The 15,899-nt window shown below is 46.3% G+C and overlaps 2 protein-coding genes across 6 annotated transcripts in view; one reads left to right on the top strand and one right to left on the bottom strand.

Moving 5' to 3' along the window:
- Window positions 1-235: 235 nt before the first annotated feature.
- Window positions 236-13,174, bottom strand: MBD4 (methyl-CpG binding domain 4, DNA glycosylase). 2 transcript variants are annotated; one of them, XM_084765197.1, is made up of 8 exons: window positions 12,882-13,174; window positions 10,423-10,643; window positions 8,975-9,783; window positions 5,406-5,480; window positions 5,187-5,321; window positions 4,440-4,589; window positions 3,945-4,048; window positions 236-2,638 (listed from the first exon to the last, which is right to left on the bottom strand). In XM_084765197.1, the coding sequence occupies exons 1-8, from the start codon at window positions 12,969-12,971 to the stop codon at window positions 2,561-2,563; spliced, it is 1,662 nt and encodes a 553-aa protein (XP_084621323.1). In that variant the 5' UTR covers window positions 12,972-13,174; the 3' UTR covers window positions 236-2,560. The 2 variants fall into 2 exon arrangements, with proteins under 2 accessions (XP_084621323.1, XP_084621324.1); XM_084765198.1 differs by lacking the exon at window positions 12,882-13,174 and adding an exon at window positions 12,419-12,873 and having other exon boundaries at window positions 10,423-10,647.
- A 116-nt stretch (window positions 13,175-13,290) lies between these two features.
- IFT122 (intraflagellar transport 122) overlaps window positions 13,291-15,899 on the top strand; it is a 68,438-nt gene continuing 65,829 nt past the window's right edge. For 2 of the 4 annotated variants that reach the window (XM_084765187.1, XM_084765186.1), the window contains exon 1: window positions 13,293-13,487. In XM_084765187.1, coding sequence (XP_084621313.1) covers window positions 13,447-13,487 — 41 coding nt within the window. In that variant the 5' untranslated portion in view covers window positions 13,293-13,446. Of the gene's footprint in view, window positions 13,488-15,899 lie in introns of all 4 variants that reach the window. The other 2 variants (XM_084765184.1, XM_084765185.1) reach the window with 2 other exon arrangements.

The raw sequence follows: 15,899 nt of genomic DNA, 5'->3' as shown, positions 1-15,899 counted from the left end.
TTCAGGACTGCAACCATGACACCACACCACCTGTCATGGAATCACCACCAAACATGGAAGGCCCCACTCTTCAACTGGGAGAGATGAGGTTTCACAGAGGGTCAGGGTGAGGGAACGGGCTGCAATGGAATCACAAGCAGGTTGTGTTCACATCTTCAGGGTACCAAGGCCAAAACTAAAATCCCCAAGAGCCAGTGCCAGCAGTCAAGAACATATTACACCAACGAGACCTTCCTTTTAAATAAAATACTTTATTAATTACTTAATACAAAGCGATAGGTCTCACAGCATATTTTCCATTAAACAGGACAACCAGACACTTCCCCAGACATATCTCATTTAGTCCAAGTTTGGTTTGTATTTTTTGTTCTGCGTTTTGCTGTATAAGCAAGGCTACCTTGATTTCACAGCGGTCCTCCTGTCTCAGCATCCCAAGTGCCTGATTAGACATATGCACCACAACGCCCATTTGTTTATTTTCTTGCTGTGTGCATCACTGGTGGGTTGTTTTGTTTGTTTTTTTTGAGACAGGTTTTCCTAGGAACTGCAATTCATCCCAGGCTGGCCTTGACCTTGGTCATCCTCTCCAGACTCCCAAGTGTTAGGATTACTGTGGTGTAGACAGGGTTTGGAGACAGGGTTTCTCTGTGTAGCCTTGACTCACTTTGTACACCAGGCTGCGTTCCAACTCAGAGATCTGCCTGTCTCTGCCTCCCTGAGTGCTGGTGTGCACCATCATGTTCAGCTAAGGGATGTAATTTAATTTTCACACTACATCTTAAAATAGTGTTTATTAATTGGGACTTAATTTTTCTATTGTTAGTTTTTCTTTTTTATGTATATGATTATATATGCCAAATGTCCTAAGGTACCCAATGAAGCCAGATGAGAGTGTCAGATCCCCAGGAGCTGTTGTTACAAGCAGTTGTGAGCTGTCTGATGTTGGTGCTAAAAACTGAACTCAGGTCCTCTGGAAAAGCAGCGGGCGTACTAAACCATTGAGCTGTTTCTCTCCAGACCATTTCTTTTCTTTTCTTTCTATAAGACTTTTTTTTTCTTGTTATTTTGTTTTGTTTTGTTTTTGTTTTTTGAGGCAGGATTTCTGTGTAAGAGCCCTGGCTGTCCTGGAACTAACACTGTAGACCAGGCTGGCCTCGGACTCACAGAGATCCGCCTGCCTCTGCCTCCCTAGTGCTAGGATTAAAGGCCTGCACCACCATGCCCAGTGATCTGTAAGACTTTTAAAAAATACATTATTTATTTATTTTCATGTGCATTTGTATTTTGCCTAAATCTATGTGAGGGTGTCAGATCTTGGAGTTAATAATGACTTGTGAACCGCCATGTGGGTGCTAGGAATTGAACCTAGGTCCTCTGGAAGAGCGGTCAGTGCTCTTAACTGCTGAGCCATCTCTCCACCCTCCAAATCATCTCATAAAAATTTATTTATTTTGTAGTATGTCTGTGTGAGTTAGGGTGAAGGTAAGAGGTTCACCTTCAGGAGTTGGCTCCAGAGACAGACTTCAGGTCACCAGGCTTGGCAGCAAGTGACTTATTTACTGAGCCACCTCACTGGCCATGTCCCCCCACAAAGATTTTTCCCCACAAAGATTTATTTACTTATTATGTATACAGTATTCTGCCTGCATGTACACCTGCACACCAGAAGAGGGCACCAGATCTCACTACAGATGGCTGTGAGCCACCATGTTGTTGCCGGGAATTGAACTCAGGACCTTTCAAAGAACAGACAGTGCTCTTAACCTTTGAGCCATCTCTCCAGCCCCTGTTTGTTTTTGAGACAGTCTCTCTCTAGATACAGCACAAGATGGGCCTCAATTTTCCATCCTCCTGCCTTAGTCTCCTAAGTACCAGGATTACAGGTGTGTACCACCATGTGTCGGTCAATTTAGTTCTTATTTGGTGATTTCTTTCTAAGGTAAATGCCTCACTATTTAAACTGTAACACTGCAATACCTATAACAATGGCACACAGTTGTACACCCTAATGTCACTTTGTACAGAAAGAGAATATGATCTTAGCCTTTCCTCAGCAAGAGTGCTGGTAACTGGCTTTGAGCACTGACGTATCACATTTCATCATTAGAAAAACTGAGCCGGGCGTGGTGGCACACGCCTTTAGTCCCAGCACTCGGGAGGCAGAGGCAGGTGGATCACTGTGAGTTCGAGGCCAGCCTGGTCTACAAAGTGAGTCCAGGATAGCCAAGACTACACAGAGAGACCCTGTCTCGAAAAACCAAAAAAAAAAAAAAAAAAAAAAAAAAAAAAAAAAAAAAAAGAAAGAAAGAAAGAAAGAAAGAAAGAAAAAAGAAAAACTGAACACACTTTTAGGACCCTTACACAACAATTATTTTTTTTCAAGTTTTAAAATACAACAACGCTCAGTGACAAAGATCTAGCTGTGGCAAAGGCTTAAGACATATTCTGGCTTCTAACAAGCTGAGAAAACCTACATGCTTGGGAAGACGCTTACTGTACATCACAGGTCCTTAGACATGGAAGCACAAAGCAACGCACAGAAAACTTCAAACAGGCAGCCTTAAGACAGACTTAGCTTTTCATGATTTTCCCAAAGCCAGTCATGGTATTTATTTAATTTGTGGTCTTCAGGGTGCACCTGGAAGAAACGCAACAAACACATCAGCCATAGACACATTTAAAGGTTTGCTGAGAGAGTTTATCATAATATAGCTGAGATAAACAGGGAACCTGAACCCAGGAGCAACCATGGCTATATATATACCATATATACCAGATATAAACCCTACATCATTTACATAGTACATTCCAGCTCAGAACTAACCCAGGCCTGGAGCAGAATGCAGTGATGACGTGAGTCAAGTGTTAGCAGCCAGTGTCTGGAAGGCTTCAGACCCTGTGAAGCCAAAGGGATGGCTCTGCTGATGAAGAGCAGAACCGTGGCCCCTCAACCTGGGGTTCTATAGCCCTCGCTGATTTGATATGTTAGGGCCACAGTGTGAGTGTGCCAGGGCATCCTCCAGCTGTCACGCTGCCATCAGAACGCACCAGTGCTGGGCAGAAACAATGGAATAGGACCGAGACGCCACACTCCAGTCTGAGACATGAGAAGAAATCTGACAATTTGACATTCTTAAGTCCAAATATTTGCTCTCCTATGGAGGATCCTGTTTTGTGTGTGTGTGTGTGTGTGTGTGTGTGTGTGTGTGTGTGTGTGTAGGTATGTCTACACTCTTGGTATATGTGTGAAGTTAGAGGACTCAGGCAGGCGCCTTCTACCTTAAAATTTTGTTAGTCTTGTGTGTGTTTATACTGAGGCATGCCTGTGAAGCTCAAGTACCCGCCTTTGTGTGGGTCCAGGGATGGTGCTCAGGTTGCCAGGCTGACAGCAAACACTTTTACACCCTGAGCCATCTCCCTGGCCCACCTTGCACCTTTTTGAGAAAGGGTTTCTCGCTGGCCTGGAACTTCACCACACAGGCCAGGCTACCTGGTCTACGAGCTCAGACAGGCTACCCAGGGGCTTCCAGGCACCCCCCCCCCCTGATTCTGCCCCTCCAGCACTGGGACCACCAGCTAGGAGGTGCATGCTCCTATGCCTGGCTTTTATCTAGGTTCTGGGGACCTGAATTCAAGTCTTCCGGGCAAGCACTTCACCCTGTCTCTTCTCGGCACCAGGGCTCCTTTTAATAGGAAGAAATCCTGCCAGTATTAGACGGAACACAGAAGGGTAGTAGGTCAGGAGTGGTAGGTGGCTCAAGCAAAGGGATTGTGCAGCACCTGAACAGCCCCCGTACAGTTGATAACCCACACTCCTGTTGCTCCTTGACCTGAGGGCAAATCTGGTTGGGCCTAGAACAGGACTCCTATTTAGGCACACTGGTGGCCGTATTTTTGCCCGAGAGGCCACTGTGGCGGCTACGTTCGGGGCAGCAGTGGCTTACCTGCTTCCACTCATTGACACAGAAGATGCGGTAGGAGTCGTTGCCGTATTTACCAATCCCATGCAGCTCAATCGGATACCTCCACGGCTTTGTCAGATACTCATCTGAGGGACAAACACCCCACACGCGCTCAGCCTCGAGCAAGTCACCTTCTCCACACTTGTAATCGGGCAGGGTGACCCCTCCCTCTGAAGCAGCCCCAAACTCCACAGCGCCTTTATCACCTGCCTCTTCCTAACCTCCCTTCTGTGCTCTTCTATCTAGACAGTGGAAATACTTCTGACTTCTGTGCCCAGGGCTACTTCAGTATTGGGCAAAGATTTACAGTCTGGGGCAGCAGGAATCTGTAGTGTAGTGCAAGCAGACTGTTTTAAAGGTCTCTCGTGCTTGAGTGAAAGGACCTCAATTAATATAGTATCCAGGGCATTAACGTTTAAGGTGGGGCTGCCTTCAATGGGCACAGCTTGCTTCTTCCTCTGGGGCTGGGGAACATACCTGAGAACCTGATGATGGTTTTTGCACGGAGGTCATAGAGACCAAGAGGCTTAAGAAGGTCTGACACGTCCCTCCAGTCAGCAGTTCGGGCCACCTCAGCTGAAGGGTACTTCTCTAGAAACTCCCACAGCACAGGGATGGCCATCCTGCCTGGGGAGCATAAACAACGGCAGACACACGTCTTAGGAAAGACCAACTCCATGCTTAGGTGGTTCTGCACCTAGAAACTTTAGCTTCTTGCTATTGTGTTTGTGGTGCTGGGAAGGAAATTAGGGTATTGTCACGTGGGCAAGGGCTCCACCACGAGCTACACCTTCAGCCTTGCTTGTTTAACTACTGTTCAGTCAGTACCTCAACCAGCAGCCACTTACAGAGCCAAACGCCAACACTATTAATCTATGTGGTTACTAGTCCAAATCATACTGAAACGGGCCTAGTTTTCAAACAATCAGGTCACTAGATAACCACTATATGCATCCAATGAACACGGAGTTTCTAATCAGGATAGAGGGCGGAAGACTAAAACGCATCTCCAAGCAGAAAAGCGGTGACCACCTGGCCCTCAGCATCAAAACGGATGTTGGTTCTTATCCAGGCTAACGTTTGCACAGGTGACAAGTTCTGAGGGCTGAAAGGGAAAAGCCTTGTCCAACATCACAAACTGAACATGTGTCTTGAACGCAGGCCTCTTAGCCAGTTTGGCTCTCTCCCTCCTAGCCAGAACAGAGATGACATTGACCCACAAACCTGAGGTCCGATTGAGAAATATAGTCGCGATGAGGAGCTTCCATGGATCATGGAAAAGTGTTTCTTGAACAAGATTAAAAGGTGACCGAGGAGGGGTCCATTTCTTGAAGGCTTTGCGTCTTGGGGGGCTAAGAGCTACAAAAACATAGGGGTGTCAAAATTGTACTCATAAAAGACTTGTACCCCGCCCCCACATTCTGCTTGGGGAAGGATGGGTACCTTCTTTGTTGTATTTGCTGGAAAAATACAGGCTTGTTTTTCTTTTTTCTACTTGTGTTCGTGGGATGCTGTCTTCTGAAAAGCAAAAACAGTTTATAGAGTCTATGGCTTAGGGAAGGCTGGGGCAGGAGGATAGAGTTTGAGGCTAGCCTGGGCTACACAGTAAGCACTTACATAAACTAGTCTAACTCAACTAACATGCTATCACCTGGGCATTATTTTATCTTTATTTTATACATAAGGGAGCTGAGGCACAAAGAAGCTAAATAAGCCCTAGGTCGCACAGCTAGTGTGAGAGCTACAATGGAAATCCAGGCAGTTTAGCTCAAGAGCTCATGGCCTTTACTGGTACCCTATATGGCAGCTCACAGTATCGAAAACTACAACAGTTTGAATATCCTAATATATTTGTATGATGTGGTCATTAAAATGTTGAGACTCTATCATCCAATATTTTCCATTGCAATTTACTTCTAAATCAACTAAAAAGCAAGGTTCTACATATCTCAATTTTATAAAAATGGCCTCATATGTATGTGTACCTACACACACATAAAGAGACACTGAGAATAGAACTAATTAAGATGGTAGTGTAGCTGGGCATGGCGGTGCACGCCTTTAATCCCAGCACTCAGCAGGCAGAGGCAGGCGGATCTCTGTAAGTTCGAGGCCATCCTGGTCTACAAAAGGAATCCAGGACAGCCAAGGTTACACAGAGAAACTCTGTCTCAAAAAACAAAACAAAACAAAACAGATGGGACAGTGGTTTCTTCTCTTCTATAATTTCCTGCTCTGTTGAAAGGTTCTACAGTTGTATTACCAAAAAGGAGACACATAGGAGAGGAGAGGCTGAGGAAGAGCTGTGGGCTGGAGGCCAGCCTGACAGCAAGCTTCTGTCTCAAAGAACAAAATGGGGGCTTGGAGAGGTGGCTCATGGATAAGCTTATTTGCCGCTCTTCCAGAGGCCCGCGTTCAATCTCCAGGACCAGTGCTGTGTGGCTCACAACTGCCTATAACCACCCTTTTCTGGCTTCTGTGGATACCCACACAGACATGCTGTTCACACCCACCCAGCCACCCACATAAATACAAAATAAAAGCCAGTGTTATCACACCTCTCAAATTTCTACAACTGTCACTTAAAAAAATTATTATTTTTAAAATTTACTTATTTATTATGGATACAGTATTCTTCCAGGGTATATTCCTAAGCACCAGAAGAGGGCACTAGATCTCATTATGGTTGGTTATGAGCCACACTGTGGTTGCTGGGAATTGGACTCAGGACCTTTGGAAGAATAGCCAGTGTTCTTAACCTCTGAGCCATCTCTCTACCCAGTCCCCTGCTTTCCCTCCCCCCCCCCCCCCAACTCAGGGTTTCTCTGTGCGTCTTTGGCTGTCCTGGAACTTATTTTATAGACCTCAAACTCAGAATGTTGGGATTAAAGGTGTGCACCACCACCTCCTGGCCTCTATAAATGTCATCTTACATGGGCATACTTAATACTCCATTTAGCTACACCCTCTGAGTATGAATTAATAGCTTACTTACATTTGTATATTATAAAACCGTCTTTTCGCATCTTATTTTTACCTCACAATTACTGTTATTGTTTTGAGACAATGTCTCATGTGGTACAGGCTCACCTCAAACCTGCCATGTAGCTGAGGATAGCCTTGAACTACTGATCTTTCTACATCTAACCTCCAAGTCTTGGAATTACAGACATGTAACACCATGCTTGGCTACCTTATAATATTCTTTAATTTTAATTTAGGCATACATGTGTGTAGGTACCTTGAGGCCAGTAGAGGGCATCAGATCCCTTGGAGCAGGAGTTACAGGCAGTTATGAGCCACCTGACATGGATGCTGGGAACTGAACTCCTGTCTTCTGAAGAGCAGGAAGTACTCTTAACTGCTGAGCCATCTCTCTAGCTGCCTTCTTTTGTCTTGATGTGAAAAATGGGACTAATTAGGGTATTTCTTAAATATTTAGAAACTAAGGCTTAACAATAGTTGCCAGAAAATGATAACCAGAGTTGACTAAACACCACAGCAAGTATCCAGGCCTCCCAATAACGACGTCAGTGCCTTTTGCTATTCTAGCCTGGGCAGGTAAAGCCCAGAAGAAAAGTATAAAACAGAACAAAGGAAACTGATCTTATGGGTACCTAGTGTTTCTCATGAGTTCCAATACACACCTAACTAGCCTCCTCTATTACCTGTTGGCTCGAGACTTTCTAGCCAAGCCATGATCATTCCACTGGGTTTCTAGTGCCCAAAGGCACTCACTGGGAACTAGAACACTATACGATGAACTGGGTACATCCATCAGTCATATTAGAGAGGATGCTTTTTTTTTTTTTTTTTTTTTTTTGGCTTTTTGAGACAGGGTTTCTCTGTGTAGCCTTAGCTATCCTGGACTCACTTTGTAGACCAGGCTGGCTGTCAACTCACAGCGCTCCACCTGCCTCTGCCTGCCGAGGGCTGGGATTAAAGGCGTGCGCTACCACGCCCAGCTAGACAGGATGCTTTTAATATTTAACCTGCCCATAATAACTGCAGCCAATCTGTACAATCCAGGGCTTTCTTTAAGAAGCTCAAAGTACATACACTGAGGAATTCTTATCCACTCTAGGTACATATGGCCATCTGTTAGAGACACAGCAATCCTAGGCACAGAGACGATGCACAATTATGGATGGGACTGAAAGCAGAAATCAAATGGTACCCTGGTCCCACCAATCTGTACAGGCTGTTTCCCCAAAGGATTCTAAGTAAAATTAAAATTACTATTCTTCTTTAAGGGTGTTATTCATTATGCCATAATAGCATAATGAATAACCCAGAGCTGCTCAGATTTTTTTTTTTAATCTATTATTCACTGAGGCTCTGTATAAGCACAACTGCCAAGCCCTCAACTGTGTGGGAAGAGCACACTACAAATAATACATGAGCTAAGTGATTACACTTTTGAATTATTGAGAGCTCTCAGGCCTTTTAGAGAAACATCAGGCTGTAACAGAAGATAAGAAAGAACATGATATAGATGAAATCAAATTGGGAAAGCTCCACCTCGTAGCTGCTGCCCTGGGAGAGGTGGTAGCAGCCATGACACACCAGCCCTCCTTTGCTAGGCATCCTGGCTGTAGCCAGCAGATTACCTCTTTGCCATAATTAAGGGCTTGATGATCAGCTGGCTCAAAGATCACTCAGGGGATGGGGATGTGGCTCAGCTGATTGCCTACCATGCACTAAGCCCTGGGTTCCATGCGGCATAGCATGAAAAACTGGCATAGTGACTCATGCCTTTTATCCCAGCACCCAGGAGGCAGAGGCAGGAGGATACAACGTCAAAGTTATCTTCAGCTACACAGTGAGACCCAGGCGAGCTGGGAGACATGAAACCATGATTCAAAAATGACTTAAGAGGGCAGATGCTGACATCAACTGCGACAATGTATCTGACCCGTGGCTCTTTTCAACCACATCTGGGTAAGAAATATGAGATCCAGGAGGGTAAATTGCTCACTACACAGTTAGCAGCACTTTCACGCACTGAGTACCTTGAAATGTCTCAGAAGTAAAGTGTTTTTTGGCTTGTGAGCAGCTGGGCATTTCAGGGCCACCCGGTAAAACGTCGATATGCAAATGTGCCTCCCCCTCTTGGGCTCCCTTCGATCTGATTTCCTCTGATTCTAAAAAAGTCTGCTCATGCTTGGCATCACCTGCTTCTTCAGTTGAGTGTAATTTCTTTGTGATGCCAGAGGTTACTCGTGTGGAGTGAAGATCTGACCCTGGGGCCGGTGGTTTTTCCTTTCCCAGGCCCTTTTCTTTCCCAGCCACGCCGACGGTGTCGCTTGTGCAGGCACCCATGGGGCAGAGGGTTCTGCTGAGCTGGCATTCACCTTCGGCACCTGCTTTCTGAACCACAGATTCTCTTTTTCTGGTACTTCGAGCAGAAGCCGAGAGACCCTTCCTGTGCCTTTGTTTTGTTTTTTCACTTCCACTTCCTTTCGAAATAGTCACCTTTCTTTTGGGCTTTTTCACCGTCCCAGAGCCGGCATCCTCTTTCAATAGCAAAGGAGCAGAGTTCGGTGGTCTGCTGCTGGCTGGCAACTCTGAACTACCACCTGGCAGAGGCGGCACATCGGCTTTCCGCTGGCTTCGTGTCCTGAGGTTCCGGTTTGAAATGTCGGTTTTGATTGGCTGCTGGGAAGTCAGAGCTGCCAAGCTTTGGTCCTTATAACCTGGCCTGATGCCCCCTTTAGACAGGACAGTAAAATCAAAATCTTCAGGCTTAAGAAAAGTCTCTCTACTTTTAAGAAGATAATTAGCAAGCGAACGTTTCGATCGGAACTTCAGTCCTTGTGGGCTACAAATAAAATAAAATAATAAAATAAAATAAAGGAAACTTAAGCTAGTAAACAGGAGTGATTTTTAAAAAGAATTGGACATTTCAGATTTCCAATTAAGAGTTTCTAAATGTCACTAAAGATGTTTGACATTTTATAAAGCAACAAAAAGTGATAAATGGCTCTTTTCAACAGATTCCTCTATGATAATATAAAAATTAACATAGGAATATAACTTAAATCCAAATGTACTATTACCACTGAAAGCAGGATCAACATGTACATGTGACTGTCCTAAATCACTTGATACAGCCAACCAGTGACACTGAAGGAGCAAAAATGGTTTAATAATTACTTCTTTATTGAGACAGTGTTTCTCACTGAACCCAGAACTCACTAACTCCAGCTAGTCAGCTAGCCAGCGTTCCCTGAGGATCCCATCTCCGGCTCCTGAGCCTGGGATTACAGGTAGCTGCTGCACCCATTCAGCTTTGTAGATGGATTCTGGGGATCTGAACCCAGGTCCTCATGCTTGCACAGGGAATGCTTTTATCCCCTGAGCCACCTCCCAGACCATAAACCTAAGATTCTTGCCATCCTTTCCCATTATGGACAAGAATCACTTGGCTGTCTTTTTAGTCCCCTCCCTAAATGCTTACCTGATAAAGTATACATCAAATCTTCCTGCAGTTTTCCCAGACGACCTTTGCTTCACAACTCTTTCCCATCCACACAAGACAGGCTCATGGCATTCTGTCTCCGCAGTACCACTAAACAGAGTAGAAGCAGTCGGCTCCTGGAGAAGGGAGCTACACCCACTGCTTACCACCAATTCCTTTCCATCTTCTCCCACTCTTCCCAGTCCAACAGCAACGTCTTCCTTGCTGGAAAAACAAAACCCAAGCGATAAACTTATTTAAACCTTCTTTTACCCTGCTTATACAATTTCTACCCATGGCAGTCTAGGGCTGCACGCAGTACTCAGGCCATGGTAGGTGTAAGATTAAATTCAGCGAGCTGGTCTTGGTGCCTTGGCATCATCCCATCTCTGACAGCTCCGTGCCCTTCAACATGGGTGTTCTTCCCCACCTTGGTTGTTTTTTGAGATAGGGTTTCTCTGTGTAGCCTTGACCATCCTGGAATCTGATCTGTAGTGCAGACTGGCCTTGGACTCACAAAGATTCGCTTGCCTCTGCCTCCCAAGGGCTGGGATTAAAGGAATGTACCACCACCTACTGTCCAAAATTTGAGACTATAAGGCAAATAACTGAACTCTTTACCTGCGATCAGCCAAACTGCTTAAATGGAACAACCCTCTCTCCAGCAAACAAGTGAGGGAGCTCTTCACATGTGTGTGTGCTTCTGAGGAACAACAGCTATCACTCATAAAATGGTGTAGCCCCCCCCCCCCGAAGGTAAAGCTCTCTGACAAGAACTTCCAAATCCCTTTCACCGTTGATTCTCATGCCTTTGTGAGGCTAAAATATACTTATTGGGGGCTGGAGAGATGGCTCAGATGTTAAGAGCATCAGCGGCTGCTCTTCCAGAAGTTCTGGGTTCAATTCCCAGCACTCACATGGTGGCTCACAATATTCTAACTGAAATCCCATGGGACCTGACACTCTCTTCTGGTGTGCAGACAAAGCATACACACACACACACACACACACACACACACACACACGTAAACCTTTAAAATTTATTCTTATTGACAAATTGTGTGACAACAAAATCAAATCCCTTGCAGAACTGCTATCAGAGCCCAGGCCTACCCAATGCTTCTCTCAGACTATTATGGGAGAACCAATCCCCACAGTGTTTCACTGCGCACCATGTCCATGAGGGTGCGGAGGCCAGAGGGGGCTGGATCCCCTGGAGCTGGGTTACAGGTGGTTGTGAGTTTCTGCTGTGGGTGCTGGGAACCAAATCCGGGTCCTATGGAAGAGCAAGAAGTGCTCTCAACAATGGAATGCTCTCTTCAGCCTTTGGTACAGTGTGTGTTTTACTCATTAAACTGGACATTTTAAAAGGTGAGTGAGGGGCTGGAGAGATGGCTCAGCGGTTAAGAGCACATGCCCCAGAGGACCCCAGTTCAGCTCCGACCACCGACATTGGGCAGCTTATACTGGCCTGCAACTCCAGCTCCAGTGTCTGACGCCCACCCTCCTCTGGTCTCCACCAACACCCGCGTACACAGAAAAGCACATACATAAATAAAAAGAAACCTTTGTCTTAAAAAGTGAGTCTGGAACCCAATCTGCTTTCTACAAACAGGGAAAGCTAGGCAAGAACTAGAGTCTGGTCGCAGAACCACGGGACTCTGATGGAATCTGAAGCTGAGGCTAAGAATCAGCTAGAAGGATCCTATAGAGAAAGAACAAGGTAACTGGAACCTGCCAGAATCACCACAGACTGAGGTTAACAAAACAGGTCAAAAATCCCAGCGCTGCTATTTACTATTAGCTGAGCTTCCAAAGCCAAAGCCACTTTGAGCTCAAAATCTCCTTTCTCCATCTGTAAAAAGGAATACTACACACACACACACACACACACACACACACACACACACACATATATTTTTTAACGGTTTCGTTGTTACTTGCTTTTGAAACAGGATTTTATGCACCCCAGGCTGGCCTTGACCCCGCCACGTACCAGAGGCTCATCTTCAAGTTCTGACTCTCCTGCCTCCACAGGCATGCGCCACCAAGCCCGGGTATTCGGTGCTGGCGATCGAACCAACGGCTTCGTGGTTACTAGGAAAACACTCTACCTCATTAGTTAAATGCTCAGACCTTAAAATTGTTTTGGGCGGTCAAGTTTTGGGACATGCAAATAGGTGTATCATTTTAGCCCGGACACAACAGTAGCTTCCTCTGTGACTTTTCACAGAACCGTTTCGGAGGGGCCCTTCCGGCCCAGGCTAACCTGCTTGCATCACAAAACCTCCCTTGACCTCCAAGTTCCTTAGTCAATTCGGCTAAGCAATCAGGTACACCCAAGTCTGTTCCCAAACGGGAGAGAGCTCCGGGTGGCCGTCACCTTGTGTTGAAAGGCTAGAGAGACCCACACAAGAGCGACTCCCCTGTGAAGCTGAGGCCCGAGAGAGGTTAACAACTTGCCAGCGGTCCCGAGGCGGGTCTGGAACTAGGTTCTCTCCAGGGGTGATGGAGGGGGCGGTGTAGTCCCCAAGCTTTGGGCCTTTCATCCCAGATGCTCTGGTCCACTGGGCCGCAGCTGCAGCTCCAGATCGAGGGGCGGGGTGAAACGTGAACACAACTCAAAACACTGGGCGGAAACCAAACACTGACGTGCAAGTCCGTGAGTCCCACAGCCGCTTTCCCGCCGCCGCTTCGGCTTCAGCCTCCACGGCCAGGACCCCGCCAATCAAACACTCCGTCGTCAAGACACCCCGCCCCACCCCCTTCTCTGACCAATCGCGAGTGTCATACTTCCGCTTCCGCTTCTTGCGTCCCTGCTCACTTGGCGCTTCGGCTAGGACCCCCCCCCACACACACCCCGCTCCCTTTTGGACATGCGCACTTGGAGCTTTGCGAACTCACGAGCGGCTTATTGCGCATGTGCGTTGCTACGGGTAGCTCAGGTAGCCTAAGTGGAAAGAGGAGAGAAGCCTGTTGCTGCCAAGGCTAGGAGGAGGGGCCCGAGGCGTGAGGGAAGTGGAGATGAGGGCCGTGTTGACGTGGAGAGACAAAGCAGAGCAATGGTAAGGAGCGGGACGCTAGGAGGATGGCAGGATGGGGGAGGCGGCGGGAATCGGTGTGTTGCCATGGCAACGGGCCTGCGGCCTGGGCAGAGGACTCTGATGCTGTGCTTTCCATTCCCCAAAGGAAAAAGAAACCGAGATTCCTGGAGGGAGCTTAGGGACCACCGAGGTGGCCGTCCCCCAGAGCGGTTTATACACCACCACCATCTAGATTTGCTCCTCTCTTTTCAAAATCCCGCATGAACTTCTCTCACCCACCGCAGTGTTTTCTCAGTTTCCTAACCTTTGCTATATCTTCGAAGTGCCCACACTTTTGTTTACTTGACATCCTTTAAGTTTCTTCTCTGGCTGGTCTGGAACTCATTATGTTGACCACCATTGAACATAATTGTATGCAGAAAATTAGTCCATGTATGAAAAATCATTTTTTCCCAAGCGCAATAACTAAAACTTTCAAGCAGGAACAAACTAAACAGTGTGAGCAGTTTTCACCTGGAGTGTTTACAACCTGAGCTGAGATCTGCTGCCTCTTTCCCGTGTAAGGTCAGAGAGTCATGTACGATAATGCATCATTTCAAGACATTCTCCTGATTAGAAAGTTTGAGAAGGAGTTGTAGTAGTTAAGATGGAGCATTTTCTGCCCAAGCATAAGGACCAGAGTTCTGGTCCCAGCACCTACATAAAAGCCAGGTGTGGCCCCATGCAAGCCTGTAGTGAGAGTGATTGATGGGGTTTGCTGGCCAGCAGCTTAGCCAAAAAGAGGAGGCTCCAGATTAAGGGGGAGACCCGACCTCAGAGGAACAAGGCAGAAGAGGGCACCTGATACCCTCTGGCCTCTGCAGACCACATGGATACACACATGTATATTCACACACACTTATGTACTGACATAAACACATACTACACACAGGCAAATAAAAAATAGTTTGAATAAAGGATGGAAAGAAAGCTGGGCCCCAGCCTGTAATCCCTGCACTAGTCGGGGAGGAAGCAGCAGGATTGGCAGTTAAAGGTCATTCTCAGCTACACAATGAGTAAAAGGCCAATGTGGACTCACTGAGACCTTGCCTCTGAAAACAAAAGGAACTGGATTGGGAAAATGCCTCAGCAGACAAAGGCACTTGCTACCAAGTGACAAGACCTGGTGGAAGAGGGGAACCAACTCCACAAAGTTGTCCTCTGACCTCCACACCAGTCCCAGGGCATGTGTACCCTGTATCATGGTTATACCACACACACACACACACAGTCTTACACGTAAACAGTAAAAAGAAAAAAATAAAAGCCAGGCATGGCGGCACACACTTTTAATCCCAGACTTAGGAGGCAGAAGCAGTCGCATGTCTGATTTTGAAGTCAGTCTATGAAGTGAGTTTCAGGACAACCAGGGCTACACAGAGACACCTTGTCTCAAAAACAAAACAAAACAAAACAAATATATAGTAAGAAAAAATTTTTTTAAAAAGATAATGATGGGGACTGGAGAGACGGCTCAGAGGTTAAGGGCACTGGCTATGCTAAAGGTCCTGAGTTCAGTTTCCAGCAACCACATGGTGGCTCATAACCATCTATAATGAGATCTGGTGCCCTCTTCTGGCCTACTGGAGGCAGACATTGTATAAGTAATAAATCTTGAGAGAGAGAGAGAGAGAGAGAGGGGGGGGGGGGAATATGACAGTAGAGTGATTTTGCCATCTTAATTAATTCAGTGCTATTTGATGTCCTACTCTAATTTTGTCGCCAAAATCCAGCAGCCAGGAACACATTTAGGAAATGTTGTCTATTGATTAGTTCTCAGCCTGACTCAGAATCTTCCTAGATGGTCTCTTCACCTTTATACCACGCTGTCTTTCCTGAGGCCTTTCTTCGTGTAACACTGAGACCTAAACATCCCCTAAGGCTCAATTTGGAAAAGCTTGGACAAATAACATCTAGTGCCAACTTGATCCAGACACTACCTAAGGACTTGTGTCATTTGCCTCTTCACAGGGGGCTCTGAGTCAGTACTGTAATTGCCTCCACTTTACAGACAAGTGTAGAGAAGGTGTGTGTGTGTGTGTGTGTGTGTGTGTGTTGCAAGCTCAGGTTGCTCTAGTCCTAGTTCTATCAGCTTCTACATTTTATTTCAGGCAGGTAAGTAATGTGGATAGGCAGTACTTACTTACACCGTAAGGAATTTCTGTTGCTTGCAGGACATTCTCCTGCACCCTACTTGAAACAGGTCACCTTGCCAGCATCTTTCGTTTCAGTAAACAACTTTTTTGGAGGTGAGCAGTAGGCTGCTCAGCAGTTGAAGGTGCTTGCTGCCAAGCCTAATGATATGAGTTTGATCCCTTAGAGCTCACATGGTAAGAAAACCAACTCCTGCTAGTTGTCCTCGGACTTCCCAAAATGCCCCGTGGTACACATGCT

The sequence above is a fragment of the Acomys minous genome (assembly GCF_964271855.1).
Source record: "Acomys minous genome assembly, chromosome: 17".
Taxonomy (NCBI): domain Eukaryota; kingdom Metazoa; phylum Chordata; class Mammalia; order Rodentia; family Muridae; genus Acomys; species Acomys minous.
This window is presented reverse-complemented; position numbering and strand designations above follow the sequence as displayed.

What these genes read in the sequence shown, in the direction of transcription:
- MBD4 (XM_084765197.1), bottom strand. Translation starts at nt 12,971, where the DNA reads ATGAAAGGCCCAAAGCTTGGGGACTACACCGCCCCCTCCATCACCCCT. An exon ending in CGCCTCGGGACCGCTGGCAA is followed by an intron (nt 10,644 to 12,881) that starts GTTGTTAACCTC and finishes TTTTCCAGCAAG; the next exon opens with GAAGACGTTGCTGTTGGACT. An exon ending in CAGCAAATACAACAAAGAAG is followed by an intron (nt 5,322 to 5,405) that starts GTACCCATCCTT and finishes ATGTTTTTGTAG; the next exon opens with CTCTTAGCCCCCCAAGACGC.